The 14903-nt window shown below is 47.7% G+C and overlaps 1 protein-coding gene across 4 annotated transcripts in view; it reads right to left on the bottom strand.

Annotated features, from left to right (window-relative positions):
* The window catches only part of LOC135369087 (sushi, von Willebrand factor type A, EGF and pentraxin domain-containing protein 1-like), a 189071-nt gene that overhangs the window by 104155 nt on the left and 70013 nt on the right, over positions 1-14903 (bottom strand). For all 4 annotated transcript variants that reach the window (XM_064602745.1, XM_064602746.1, XM_064602747.1 and 1 more), the window contains exon 6: positions 5748-5939. In XM_064602745.1, coding sequence (XP_064458815.1) covers positions 5748-5939 — 192 coding nt within the window. The remainder of the gene's footprint in view (positions 1-5747; positions 5940-14903) is intronic.

Genomic DNA, 14903 nt, shown 5'->3' with positions numbered 1-14903 from the left:
GAGCTTTAGTATATCGTACGCTATCGCCTTTGCGTACGATATACTAGAACTCACCATTATCGCATCGTACGGATTTGCATTACCGATAATTGATATACATGATAAGTTACTTGAAAAATTTAGTTACAGTTACAGGTTGTTACCGAAAAGAGTAACTGAGTTACAATTACATTTCTGCAAACAAACTAATTACAGCTACAGCGATTAAGTTAAAGTAACATAGTTAAGACAATACTGTGGGGAAGTTCGTACATCACGAATCTGGCAAATTTCGATATATTTTGTACTATCTGTTACGAATTTGGTTGCTACATCACGAAATAACTTAGTTGCTCTACCGTTACTTTTTTGGAAACGTAATCCGAGTAGACGTTACTCTGAAAAAGTTAAGCACTTCAACAACCGCAATTACATAACACGCATGTAAGCAGTAGATGTTTTCCTAAGCTATTGTCAGTAATCTCCCATAAATTCCAGTCCAAACCCACTAAAAGACCGTCCACAGAGTGCTAGAGGGAATGCTCGTATTGAACTTCACCAACATCTTGACTATGTCGTTCTGAGGACACGATTACGGAATGGTAGGGTAAGGAAGGGCAGGATGAGACACGGGCCAAGACACTACATTTTTTGCTCGACGCCGCCTGTCTCGGAGAGGCGTTGCTCCATGAGCTCATAGGTGGCTCTGCATGTCCGCATTGCTGCATGTGAGAATTGTAGGATTGGTGTAGGCTTTGAAGCGAGAGAGAGAAAAAAAAATAACGGTTACTTCTGCCTGGAAGGTAAAGACCCGCAAAAAAGTGGCAATTTTCTGTAGTCCTTTTCTTGTCACCTGTGCAGAAGTGTTTCGCGGGATTTCAAATTCAGTTTATTCCACTAAAGTAGGGAAGCTGGGGCAACAAACTTGACGAAGACCCCAGACTTGGCTTGTTCTGTCAATGTAAGTCCACATCCTATTTCTTTATTCATTCATTAAGATATATGCAAAATTTGGGCACTCCTGGTTATCCGGTGTTCAACAGAAAAATGTATGCCTACTATGATATGCACGGGACAAGACGCGGCAATTTAATGCAATTTAAAATTTAATGAAATGTAATTTAGAAACGGATAAGCCAACTATTAAGTGGCTTTATGCTTCTTATGTGTTGATGTTTTTTATGCTTTATGCTCAGAAATTTCTTTTTTGCATATTGCGCAGGACTTTCCAGATAACTTTTGTTGTTTACTAAGATATTTCCACGCAAAAGCGAGCGACCAGCGGCACATCAGACTGGAGGTGCCGCGTTTGCAAGGGACCACGGAGCAAAGTAGCACCGGGTTCTGTGTGGTTTTCTTGTACATCATGTACTCAAGGGGGTTCAGGGGTCCAAGGACATTACTTTTTCTGCTTGGATTGCAAAAAAAAAAAAACTAATTTCTATAGTTCATTACCACGGCGTGTATCACCTTGCCTCGAAGGTGGCAAGATGAGAGAGAAAAAAAGGGGGTGTACCGAAGAGGAGAGCAATGATAAAGGGTGACGTTTCGAGCGAAAGCTCTTCTTCAGACTAGAGTAACAGAGTGAGGGGAATATCGGGAAACATGTTGTACATGAGACAATTGATGTTCTGAGGGTGGAACACATATCGGCCCATATATATGTTGTACATCGAAAATTGTTAAAAATTGGGCTGTTCGGTGGAGCATACTTTAAAAGCGATAAAACCCCCGTGCCAGGAAACAAGTCAAAAGACGACACAACACACAAGCACAGTGCTTGTGTCGTCTTTTGACTTGTTTCCCGGCACGGGGGTTTTATCGCTTTTAAAGTATATGTTGTACCATTCACCATACGACCCATAGTGAAGATAGCGCTCGAGTTACCGTTCTTCGGTCCGGCTTCAACAATTCCAATTCACGTAAACGGGAAGAAAGTCGCCTTATCTACCACATCAACTCGACTCATCCCGGAGGTCTTAATGAAAGACTCATTCTAGGGTTCTAGTTTGTCGGCACGTGCTGTAAGATGCAGCCCTTTCACACGGATCTCGTGTTGGCCCGATAGCGGGCTGGCCGATATGTACAACTTGTTTCCCGATATTCCCCTCACTCTGTTCCTCTAGTCTGAAGAATAGCTTTCGCTCGAAACGTCACCCTTTTTCATTGCTCTACTCTTCGGTACACCGGTCCCCCCCCCCCTTTTTTTTCTCTCTCTCTCTCTGTACGTGTACATGGCAGCCCTTTTTGGATTTTCGTTCTCGGTCACAAGATGAGACAATCTGCATTTTTGAATCTCTTGTTCTCTGTTTATTTTAGACCGGAAGCTCTAGACGCCAGATAAAGTGCCTATGGCTATTTTCTAAAAACACGGTAAGTAAAAGTTTCGTTTTCAATTGCAGATTTCTGTCTCATCTTGCCCCACCTTACGCTATATGACAAAAGTATGACGCCACCGAACTAACAGTTATATTGTGTAGTTACTTTCACCAAAAGTGGCAAGGTGCAGTTGCAAGTTACTGTGACTCAGTTACCGCCATGAGACATTTGGCGTCCGTAAGGCATCCCGGAAACACACTGAAGGTGAAGGCAGCTGTTGACTATTCCGTAATTGTTAATATGTTTTATTGTATTTATCCTTAAACATGATGCAGAGTGTTTTTGCTACTATTATTATTGTTTACAGATTTTTGCAAACAGCAGGATAGATATCGTTTTTGCAGGCCGGACGATCTCTTAAATTAGGGGCTTTCTGGGAAAAAGCTTTCGGAAAAACAATCCTCGGTGAAATCGTATATATCCTTGAAAGAAAAACCAAACCGTGACATACCGATAGCCGCATTTTGCTGTGCAAATAAGCTGAAACCGCGTGCACCAGAAGCGCAGGATTGGCTGCACTCGGTCCACGTCAGAGTGCTTTGGAGCGATGGAGATTATTGGTGTAGGTGCATGCCAGACCAACCGTTTTACGTGTAGATCTACATCAATTACCATTTTTACCGCGTCAGATCGACCGACGACGACTAAGGTGAGATGCGCTCCTGATGCGCGCGGTTTTCACATCGGCTGATTGGCAGGGCTCCGCAAGACGCAAGTGGGTGCCTGCGCAGAAGGTTTTCTGGGTTTCTGTGCGACGGTGTAAAATGACGCGCGATCCCATTAGCCAGAGCACCATCCATTCGTCTCACGTGCGAACGGCACACAGGTAAACAGTAGGGAATGCGCCATTTGTGTGTCTCCAGTGGGTTAAGCGATACGGTGTTGAATACCTGCTGTATTTATGGCTGTACCTCGTCGCGTTTGGATGGAGTGTCACTTTTCTATTTCTGAAGAACATACGTCTGCGTCGACGGTGGGAGAACTCGACTAATTGTTGCTGCTGTAGGGTCCAAACGGCATTCTATGAGGGGGTAGGGGAGTGTTTGGGTGTCGTGTTTTGATTTATGGTGGATACAGAAACAGTTCAAATATGGTCCATTACTACCAAGGCTCTGCCCTCCTGGCCGAAACAAAGAAGAGCAAACCGGCAAGTCACAATTTAATGTGGTATTCTGTGTGTTTTGACTTTTGAGTGACCCGATACAAGTTCTAACGTCTAATAACAGTGAAGTTTAACAGGAAGGAGCCTCATCACAGTCCAATCGGGCGCCACTGCTACAGTATCAGGCTCCCCCTGTTGCCTCACAGTGTAAGATGCAAATTCGTCCGCTTTCTGAGTCGCGGTTGTCTTCGACCCGTCGTTGACAGAATCACGGTAGCTTAGAGCATTGTAGCTGCCATGCGACTACATTTCCCACTTCTATGAGGACACGCGCAGTTCGCCCTAGATATTTGTCTACTCTGCGAGACTGTAATCTCTACAAGATGGGGACAATGTTTGCAGGATGCCCACCCGAACGAACTTTTGCAAGAGCCGAATAGTTCAAGCTTGAGCACACACATAGCGTTAACTTTCCGTTTGTCTTTCGTCGATAAACCAAGATCACCTCGAACGAAAAGTGGAACCTCTATTACAAAACAAACAAATGAAAAAAAGTATAACCGTTTTAGCCCTCTCGGAGGCACAGCGAATGCTGCATTGTTTAAGGAGCGCGGTTCCTTAGGATCGTCCTAGAAAGGTCACTGTGACGTCATGCGCGTTGACCTCGCGGAAAACGCAAGTGCAGTTCCATGACCACCACCTTCATTCAACGCACGTGCTCGTTTTCAGGATTTTCAACAGCAAAGAATGCTTTGAACGAGGACCCATACTGACATCTTATGAAAGCCCCTAATCCAAGTGTTAGTTAATGCATTTTTGATAGTTAATCATCTAGTAGTTACATAAACCCTTCAAGAGGATGTCCGCCTGGCCGTATAAGCCACCAGCAAAAACGGTATACAGTCGTGCCTCGTTAATATGGAGACATTCGTCCCCGACCAAAGTCGTCCATAAAGCGAATCGTCCATATTATCGAATACCAAGGAAATCACAAAAACAATTACGAAGGTTTATAGAAAATGCTTGCAGGTATACCTGGTTGCACATCGATTTAAGCGTAGCAAAACGTCGGCAACACGTAGAGGCTGCTACTCATCACCATTGTCTTCAAAGCATTTAGGAGCTGTTTGTAGTCCCGCATGAGCCATAGCAGATGTGACCGCGCGCTTGGTGTTGCTCAAGTCGTCGACGGCAGAGCCTGACAACTTACCTTGACAACTGTACCGCTTTTGTTCTCGTAAGCTGCGGAGCGATTGCACTATGTATAACTAAAAACACAACTCCTTGCACGAGGGTCAATTCCTCGTGCACATGTTTGGAACAGTCATGACGTCATACACGATTTTCCAGGCCTTTCATGTCCAGAGATAACCCCTTTTCCTCTTACAGTTCTTGTGGACAGCCGTGAAGGGAGGACCTATATAGCTCCCTAAGCAACGGGACATCCTTCTTTCAAAAGTTCTCCTGTAGAATATGGGGCGAAGGTTGCCCTCCATACAGATATCGTACATAATAACGAGACAAAAATACATGGACTACATACGGTTCGTACCTCGCTGGACAGTCCATTGTCCGAAAAGCGAGCTTCCATATTAACGAGACGAAAATGCATTGAAAAAGTTTGGTCCACACAAAAATCGTCCATAATTCGAGTTGTCCATGTTAACGGCGTCCATATTAACGAGGCACACTCCTCTCATGACTTCTTTGATTTAAAAAAATCTGTAGAGAATGAAAAAACACGCTTTATATCTCATATCATGCAACGTGCCAAAACTATTTGCGAGACGAGGTTTTGTGAGCATTGGGCAGTGCTGTGCTGACGATCTTGAGGAAACCGAGACATCTTTAAAGCCGTTCCTCATAGCATCTTTCATATCAAAGCACTTCTAATACAAGCTCCAAAACCAGCATTTTTGTTCACTACTGTCAAACATAGGGAAATTAATCACAACCAATTATTTTGCAGCGCGTAAGAAAAAAAAAAAAAAGAACCCACTCCACAGGAATAACTGAGCGAGAGGGGAGAAGAAGAAGAAGAAGAATAACTGAGCGACAAGGACGTCCTTCCGCCCAATTTCCAGGTTCAATGTCTTTCTCACTCTTTTTTTTTTCTTTTTTTTTTACCAGCGCTTTTGATCATTAAAATAAAGTTTCTGCTTTTGGGTCGATCGACTGCAGCTTTAGCGTGCATTCAATTTTTACCCATTCACTTGTTTTTCATTCGTTATTTCTTCGAGCTTTGAAGTAGCACTGATGAAAAATCTTGTATGAAAAGTTTACGTACGTTCGCACTTGAGGTCCGGGCCGAACCACTGTGCCGAGTTATTGTAGAAAATGCATTTTGCGATGTCGAAGCCACGGGCGTCGTATCCCGGAAAACAGCTGTAGCGCACGGTTGAGTTGATCACAAAATCCTTCAGGGTGTCGCTGGCATTCGTTCGGGAATGAGGTACTGTCAAGGGAGCGCTGCAAGACGCTGTTGCAGACATGGGCGAAAGTGTCATTTTATTAATACAGACGGTGTTGACAATCGGCAAATAAATGCGCAAACATTTATGTTATACTAAATGTAAAGTAAGTAAAGATGTCACAAGGGCACACCCGTACATCGGGTGTTTCACGACTGTCCCCCGGCTGAATAATTCGTATACAGGGGGCGCTATCGAAAACCTTTCTTTTCAGTTGTCATCTCTGAAGCATCTTCCTGGAGCTGAGCAGTGAGCGGCTCATTTGCATCTCATTAATTAAATAAAACTCCTAACTTTTCCATTTTACTTCGGACGGTTCCGGAGCCTCTGTTTTACAGATCGGTACCTTAGCGGGAAGTATCCACGAAGAAAACGGCGTCAACACACAGTGATTTTCTTAGTGATTAATTTGTTTTGTTTAACCTATTTCTTGCCCAGAGCAGCGTATCAATGCGCTCATTTGCTCAAATGTCCGGATACCTATTACGTGTTCACCCGCCTGGTGGTGGTGGTGGTGTGACTGCTTGCCGTAGTCGGCCTCGCAAGGCGGGCAACGTCACGACTAACGCAGGTCCGTAAAAAAAAAAAAAAAAAAAAAAAACGGGAAAGACAGGACTGTAGATTCGGATTTGCAGTGAAGTCCAATCAGTGGTTGAGCGATGAGCAGCGTTGAGCGATGAGCGGTAGAACACCAGAAAATGAAAATGAAAATAAAAATCACTGTGGGGATGCTTGACTAAGGTGTTGAAGAGTACTCGGCGAAAGGGCCACTTGTGATGCGTTCTTAGAGACGATATATCAGCTTGGTATCCCTCAGGAAGGAAGCCAGTTTTGACGCGTGGTAACGTCTTTCTGCCGGCGTTGAGCCACAGCCACACTCCTACACCGCATACGTACAAACTCAATGTATTCGAACGTCGTTCACCCGCCTGGTCCGCCTGGTACCGCTGAAGAGCGGCAGCCAATAAGATCGCTCCACGCGTTACCGTTCTACAAGCGGACATGGCGTGCATTTCTGATGCCCGTATGAGCATGAGTATGAGTATGAGTATATGAGCAACCTGGGAACTGGGAAGCATGCTGTCACCCGCCGGCTGCTGTTTCAGGGCGCTTTTGTAGCGCTTGCTTTGCGAATAAGCTTTGACCGCAAGAACTTCTTCTGTGTGCCACTATAACTTTCCTATGTGTATCAAAATATTTCTCGGTTAATTTGAAGTCAAAATTTAACACGGACTAACGGAACACCCGCTAGGGCGCCACCGTCCGCCGCAGTGGAAATCTGTGCAAGCGGTTCGTCCAGCTGTTTCTCCGTCGAGTTGCCGTGCAGGTAAAAAAGTTGGCCGTTTTCCGTTGAGAAATTGTCGTGTGCGGTTTCCGCTGAAGAGTTCCGTCGGTGAAAGAAGATGAAGACTACACTCGGAGCATACAGTTATGATGAACTGGAAAGACCATGTACCCGCCGATGTTCCTACCGACAGATGGTGCCATGTGCGTCTGGACAGCACGCGATCGAATCGCCCCCTTCGATTTCGATTTCCATTAACTGCTTATCATGTGACAGCTCCTCTTTAACGGGAACAATTGCACCCTGTTCGTGTGTTAATTTTCTGGATCATTCTGTAGATCGTACTTGAAAATCTACGAGGGGTGTTCAAGTGAATCCAGGACTTTTTGTCTCCTGAGTGTACAAATGGCTCGCGCTACTTCTTTTTCGTCATGTTCACACGCGACAGGCCTCCGCGTTCACCAGGTGGTGGCCCAAAGTTTGTGCAAAACAGGAGGCACGTGCTGGACAAGATGGCCGACAACGAGGTGTGCGCGAACATCGAACAGCGAATTGTCATGAAGTTTCTCGTGAATGAAGGCGTAAAGTCATCTGAAATTCACTGAAGACTTCAGGCTCAGTACGGCCACGATACACTTAGCCGCAGCAAAGCTTTTGAGTGGTGCAAACGGTTCCGAGACGGCCGTACATCTGTGCAGGACGATACCGACCGGGGCGGCTCAGAGCCCAGTGTCAGAGTTCCTGAGAACATCCAACTTGTGGAGCGCCTGATCCTCAAGGACCGACGGATAACATGGCTCGAAAGACGGACCTTTCTGTAACACCTCCAGTTTCGGAAAGTTAGTGCCTGTTGGGTCCCGAGGCAGCTGTCCGTGTTTGACCGGCAGGGAAGACTGGAAATCTCCCAAGAGCTAAGGTACCGTTTCGACACTGAAGGACAGCCGTTCCTTGATTGGATCATCACGTGCGATGAAACGTGGGTGCACCATTTCCCTCCTGAGTCTAAACGCGCATCAAAACAGTGAAAGCATCCGGGCTCGCCAGCTCCCAAGAAGTTCCGAAACACCCCGTCTGCGGGTAAGGTCATGGCCACGGTTTTCTGGGACAAGACTGGCGTTGTTCATGTTGATTTTCTGCCCAGTGGTACCACCATCAATAGTGCGTATTACTGGCAGGTTCTCAGGGATGTGCATTGTAACGGCCCATCTCGACGAAGACGAGGAGGGGACAGGGGAAGATGAAAAAGAAGGTCGAACGCTGGGGATTGGGGTTTTGTGCAACATGATGGTTTAAGTCGGACGTACGACAAGATTAGAAAGCGCTTTTACTGGCCTAAAATAAAGAATGATATCTGAGAATACATCCGCTCATGTCATGTGTGCCAAAGGTATAAAGTAAGGTACCGACAAACAATTGATGAAATGGCTCTCGGAGAACATTCGAAGACACCTTTTGAGGTCGTGCATGTCGATTTTGCAGAACTAAAGGGGTAAGGTGTCCAAAGAATGCAGGCGTTTTTGATCGCTATCGACGAATGTACCCGCGTGGCATCTGCCAGATCGGGAAAAAAGGACATCAATAGCGTGATTGCACTGTTAGAACGCGGTATGTTTAAAGATCTCAAAGTCGTCGTTTCAGATAACTGCCCAGCATTTCGGAGTAAGCAGCTCAAGGCATGGGCTCAAAGTAGAGGTATTGCGCGGAAGTATACCGCTCCCTACCACCCAGCAGCGAATGGCCTTGCCGAACGTGTGATACGAGACGTAAAACAGTTCATCAACGTTTACCCTGACTTTAGAGGAAGATGGAAGTGCTGCCTACAAGCTGCTGTTGCTCATCACAACCAATCGCACACAGCAGGATTGGGATGCAGTCCACACTTCGCTGCATACGGCGAAGTGCGGCCTGTTCTGCCGCCTGACAGAGTTATGGGGATGGACCAAGCTGTGGCCCTCAAAGAAAAGCGTAGGACACCGGAGGAAGAACAGCGCTACCGCAGGAGGATGAAGCGCAACTTCGATAGGCGCCATAACACTGACATTCCGAATATTGAAGTGGGCGACCAAGTACTAGTACGAAAAGGACTTCCGGTATCCTCCACGAAATATAAAGGAGCGTATGACGTTGTGAAAGTGGCCAGAGTGAAGGGCGCGTTAAAAACAATTTGGCACCTTGGAGACACTGCCAAGGCGGAACTTGCCTCGGTAGGAAACGTTTTTCGATATCATTCCAGGAGGAATGGTCTGTCACGGGAGGCGAGAATGTAACGGCCAATCTCGACGAAGACGAGGAGGGGACAGGGGAAGATGAAAACGAAGGTCGAACGTTGGTGATTGGGGTTTTGTGCAACGACCTGAGTAAAAAGGAATACTACATGCATAAGGCGCTGAAGCAAAAGCGACCGAGCCTCATCACCAAAGGAGTCCTCCTACAGGATAATGCATGCCCACATACCGCGCATCTCACAACACGCACCTTACAGGAACTTGGCTGGAAGTTGCTGCCCCATCCCCCTTACAGTCCAGACCTCGCCCCCAGCGACTTCCATCTCTTCGGGCCACTGAAGTTCCTTAGGGGCCGCCACTTCAGCTGCGACGATGAAGACGATGAGGTCAAGAATGCGGTCCGATCATGCTGCTACGCGCCGGTAAGAATTTCTACGCAGCTGGCATCCAAGCCCTCGTGAAACGCAGGGACAAGTGAATTAGTGCAGTTCAGTTTACTTTTACGAAAAATGAAAAGTCCCGGTTTGACTTGAACACCCCTCGTATATTAGGAGCTGTCAAATGAAAGAGATGAAAGGTGCACGAAGCACAGAGCAGCACTGTGGTTTCGATTCTTGGGGTAAGACCCCACATGGGTGTGCGCTACAACTTTGCAATTACGCAGTCAACCTATTTTCGCTAGTAATGAGGGTTAATTACTCTAGTAATAAACCCTTTCAAGTTCTTGTTGTTGTTGCTGTTGTTGTTCTTGTTATTGTTGTTATAGCGCGCTTTGTTTATCACCCAAATGGCGCAGATGAAGACCCCGCGTGGTCGTGTGCTTGGCGCTATTCATATATCTTTCACTATAGCAGTGCTCGAGTCGACTAGGTAACGTGACAGCATCGGGTGTCAACGGCTTGACGACAAATATTTCACAGCGATTATAAAAAAAAGACAACATGGTCTCGTAGACGTATCGTAAATAGAAGACACAAGTTAGAAAGCACTGATCAACTTGGTTGACCAGGAAACTGTAGCAGAACTGGAAATGGACTGGAAAGTGGTGTGCTGGCTAAGGGGCTAAAATTTGCGCAGCGTCGAGAGGGCGTGCATCCAGACGAGACAACATCACTTCTATCGGCCTGGAACTCTCGGCGTAATTCGAACAATCAAGGAGTTTGCGTTCCGAGTCTTATATAATCCTACATTAGTCGCAGTTGGGAGAAGCACACTTCCCAGTTTGTGCAATCTTCTATACGAATCTTCGGAAGTTCAGTCGAAACCTATGCGCGAACCCGGGTGTAGGCGCTTGGAATCAAAGCTCAGGGTCAACCCTGTATAACCAGGAGTACGAAGCTGCCATAGAAACCTCTCTTGACCCTCACTGCAACAGGATGCAAGGCCCATGTCAGAACAGGCGGGTATGTGTGGTGCTTGTGTTGGCTGTAGTTTAGTAACGATCCCGCAGCGCACGTATGCGTGTTGATTGAGCAGGCGTAGGTAAGGTCATTGTTGCCAGACGACACGTGTGAATACGGATGTCTAATGCACGTTACGGAATGGATATCAGCATTATGTTATTGTTGTCAGATGACACACGAGAACACTGACATTCAGTGCACGCTACGAAATGAATATCAGCTTTGTCAGTGTTGCCAGACGACACACGTGAATACGGACATTCAGTGCACGCTACGAAATGAATATCTGCTTTTGCAAGGCAGAACAGGGTTATTAGAAGAGTTAAATCTCATAGGGCCACCTGTGATGTAAAACAGAAAACTGCATGCCAAGCAAGGACTTTACTATGAGAAATAGGCGTGTTTTGAGTGTAGATGTCTGGAATACAGCATTTAATATTAAAGTGTGCACAAAAATACTGGAAATTATTAGCGCAGGGACGAATGAATCAGAGGAAAAGTGGTGTTTTACATGGGGACTCTTCACGACAAAGGTCACATTCTGTTAGTATTGTAGCGGCGGCATCACTACCAGACCGATACCCCGTCCCCAACATCCTGCTAAGATCGAACGCGTCACCACTTTCTCAAAGATCGACTTCATAGGCGCCTACCATCAAATACCCATGGCAGAGGAAGACATATCGAAGACAGTCATTGTAACGCCCTTTGGGCTTTTTGTGAGTTTCCACGCATGCTTTGCGGTGTCCACCGGTGATGACGACGATGTGCCCCTGCTGCCACGCGCTTCTGCGCTGGCTCGTCAGTTCTACCGGCACCGTCCTAGGTTGAGGCCACGACCATCTGCCCGCTGGGATATTCCATGATCGCCTGTCAGGACTCGTGTAGAGGAAGACCATCGTCCTCTACACCTTTCTGTCGTCGTAATGCAGCCCAAACTTTCCAACGTTTCATAGACTCCATCATCTCCGGTCGTGCCTTTGTATACGCTTACATAGACGATCTCCTTATGGCCAGCACCACCCCAGAAGAGCACGCCAAGCAACCGGCGAATCGTCTACAAAAGGCTCCAGGACAACGGCATCGTCGTAAACGCCGCCAAAAACGAATTCGGCGTCCCTGAACTTGATTTCCTAGGCTACCACGTCAACAAGAGCGGCATTATTCCCTTACCGTCCAAAGTCGCTGCAATACGCGATTTCCCCCGACCAACATCCGTCAAGCAGCTCCGGCGTTTCCTTGGCCTTGCCAACTGCTACAGGCGCTTCACCCCATCTTGCGCGGCCACGCTAGCCCCCTCTCGAAGCCCTTTTTACATGTCGGAACATGACGGCACCACTCTACCTTGGCCTGTTGATGCACACGCTGCTTTTGACAAGATCCATCAGTATATTGCCTTCGCCGCTCTTCTCGTCCACCTCAGGCAGATGCTCAGACTTGGGTCATGGTCGACGCTCCGGGCTGTGCCGTCGGGGCCGTCCTGCAGCAGCGTATCTGTTCCGCTTGGCAGCCCATCGCCTTCTTTTCTCAAAAGATGAAGCCTGCAGAGACTCGCTACAGAACTTTTGGTCGCGAGCTTCTTGCCATCTTCCTCTTTTCGGCATGTTCTGGAGGGACGTTCATTCTTCACGTACTACAAGCCGCTTACGTATGCTCTTTCATCATCCGGCACCGGATATACCCCACGTGAAATCCGGCAGCTATCCTTCATTTCTGAATTCATCACCGACATTCAGCATGTAAGCGGCATCAACAAACCTGTGGCTGGCACCCTCAGCCGGGGATACACCATAACTGCCCCCGACCGCTTAAGCGCCGAAGACCGACAATGCCTCTGCAGTTTTTTTGCTGTACCTCCCTTTTCCCTTGGAAATAAATACGAAAGTAAAAAAAAATGTTCTGCCGTACTCTCAATCGACCTTATGGTCACGGTCCAGTCATCCGACAGCGAACTGGCTGACCTCCGTGCCCGGACCACCTCCAGCCTCAAACGTTGGAGATACGTTTGTCTCTTTGAACCGACCTTCGTCCCGTCTCAGTGCTGCATTGTAGCGACATGAACTATCGCCAACTCCCCCTCTTCCTCCCTGTATTCACCCAATAGCTTGTTGGGGACCGCTACGTGGCCAAACATGAATGCCGACATTAAGCGTTGGGTGCGCTCTTGTTTACCATGTCAGCGTACGAAGACACAGCGGCACACCCGTCTAGCGCCGTCGCCTTTCTTGCCGCCAGATTCTCGTTTCGACCACCTACATGTTTACCTCGTCGGGCCACTGCCTCACTGCTAGGGCTTCAGCTACATTCTCACTATCATAGATTGTTATACTCGCTGGCCCGAAGCTGTTCCGATTCCTGACGCTACGGCCGCCACTGTTGCTGTCATGCCCGAAAGACCGCGTTCCCGACACCAACACAGATTACGTTGCCCGCCTGCGCAACGTTATGGCCTCTCTCCGGCCCGTGCCATCCCGGCTCCCGAACACCTCTGCGACCTACCGCCATCAAGACCTGGAGACGTGCTCACACGTCTTTCTACGTCGTGACGCTGTAAAGAAACCGCTTCAGCCTCGTTACTCCGGCCCATTTCCCGTAACCCAGCGGATGCCTCATCAATTCATTGTTATCGTCAACGGTCGACCAGATACCATTTCTCTTCATCGCCTCAAACCTGCCTACATCGATCACATGTATTCACTACTTTCAACCAATGACACTTCCAAACGCAGCACTCTCTGCCACAGCCAGATCGCTAGGGGGGAGCCTTGTAGCAGCGGCATCATCTCCTTCACATCAGCGTCAGCTCGCGGGATGAATAAATCATCTCTGTGCAGTTGGGATCTGGTTACCAATCTGGTTCACGTATCACAAATGTCACATGAAATTACAGACACACACATGGAACACATTAGGACCACAACATTCGTTGTGACTGAGGTTAGGTCAGGTCTGGCGAATACGTATTCATGTGTCGGGAGGGCCCATGCAGACTGTGCATGCATCTTGACTGAGGGTACGTTAGGTCTGGCGAATACGTATTCCATGTGTCGAGAGCGCCTATGCAGACTGTGCATGCATCTTGACTGAGGTTAGGTTAGGTCTGGTGAATGCGTATTCCATGTGCCGAGAGGGCCCATGTGGACTACGCATGCATCTCGACTGAGGTTAGGTTAGGTCTGGCGAATGCGTATTCCATGTGTCGAGAGGGTCTATGCTGACTGTGCATCCGTCGTGAGTGATGTTAGGTTAGGTCTGGCGAATACGTATTCCATGTGTCGAGCGGGCCCATGCCGGCTGTGCATCCGTCGTGACTGAGCTTAAGTCTGGCGAATGCGTATTCCATGTGTCGAGAGGGCCATGCAGACTGCGCATCCGTCGTGACTGAGGTTAGGTTAGGTCTGGCGAATGCGTATTCCATATGTCGAGAGGGCCCATGTGGACTGCGCATCTGTCGTGACTGAGGTTAGGTTAGGTCTAGGGAATACGTATTCCATGTGTCGAGAGGGCCCATGCAGACTGCGCATCCGTCGTGACTGAGGTTACGTTAGGTCAGGCGAATGCGTATTCCATGTGTCGAGAGGGCCCATGCAGACTGTCCATCCGTCGTGACTGAGGTTAGGTTAGGTCAGGCGAATGCGTATTCCATGTGTCGTGACGGCCCATGCAGACTGTCCATCCGTCGTGACTGAGGTTAGGTTAGGTCTGGCAAATGCGTATTCCATGTGTCGAGAGGGCCTATGCAGACTGTGCATGCATCTTGACTGAGGTTAGGTTAGGTCTGGCGAATACGTATTCCATGTGTCGAGAGGGCCTATGCAGACTGTGCATGCATCTCGACCTCTACGTCAGTATTGGGCACCAAACCCGGGTGTATCCAGGATACCGTCGTTTGCGTGTCGGTGAGGATGTGGCCCAACTTGAACAAGTTCATGTTCGTGGTTTTCGAATCAACAGCTTGCGAAGTGTCATCTGATGTACGTGTAAGAAATTTACGTTTTAGTTACATGAAAAACGTTGGAAAGTGAAAGAATTGAGTTGTCATATTTTGGTTCGTTGGGA

This window comes from Ornithodoros turicata, chromosome 9 (genome assembly GCF_037126465.1).
Source record: "Ornithodoros turicata isolate Travis chromosome 9, ASM3712646v1, whole genome shotgun sequence".
Lineage (NCBI taxonomy): Eukaryota > Metazoa > Arthropoda > Arachnida > Ixodida > Argasidae > Ornithodoros > Ornithodoros turicata.
The sequence above is the reverse complement of the archived record's forward strand: the minus strand, read 5'-3'. Positions and strand labels throughout refer to the sequence as shown.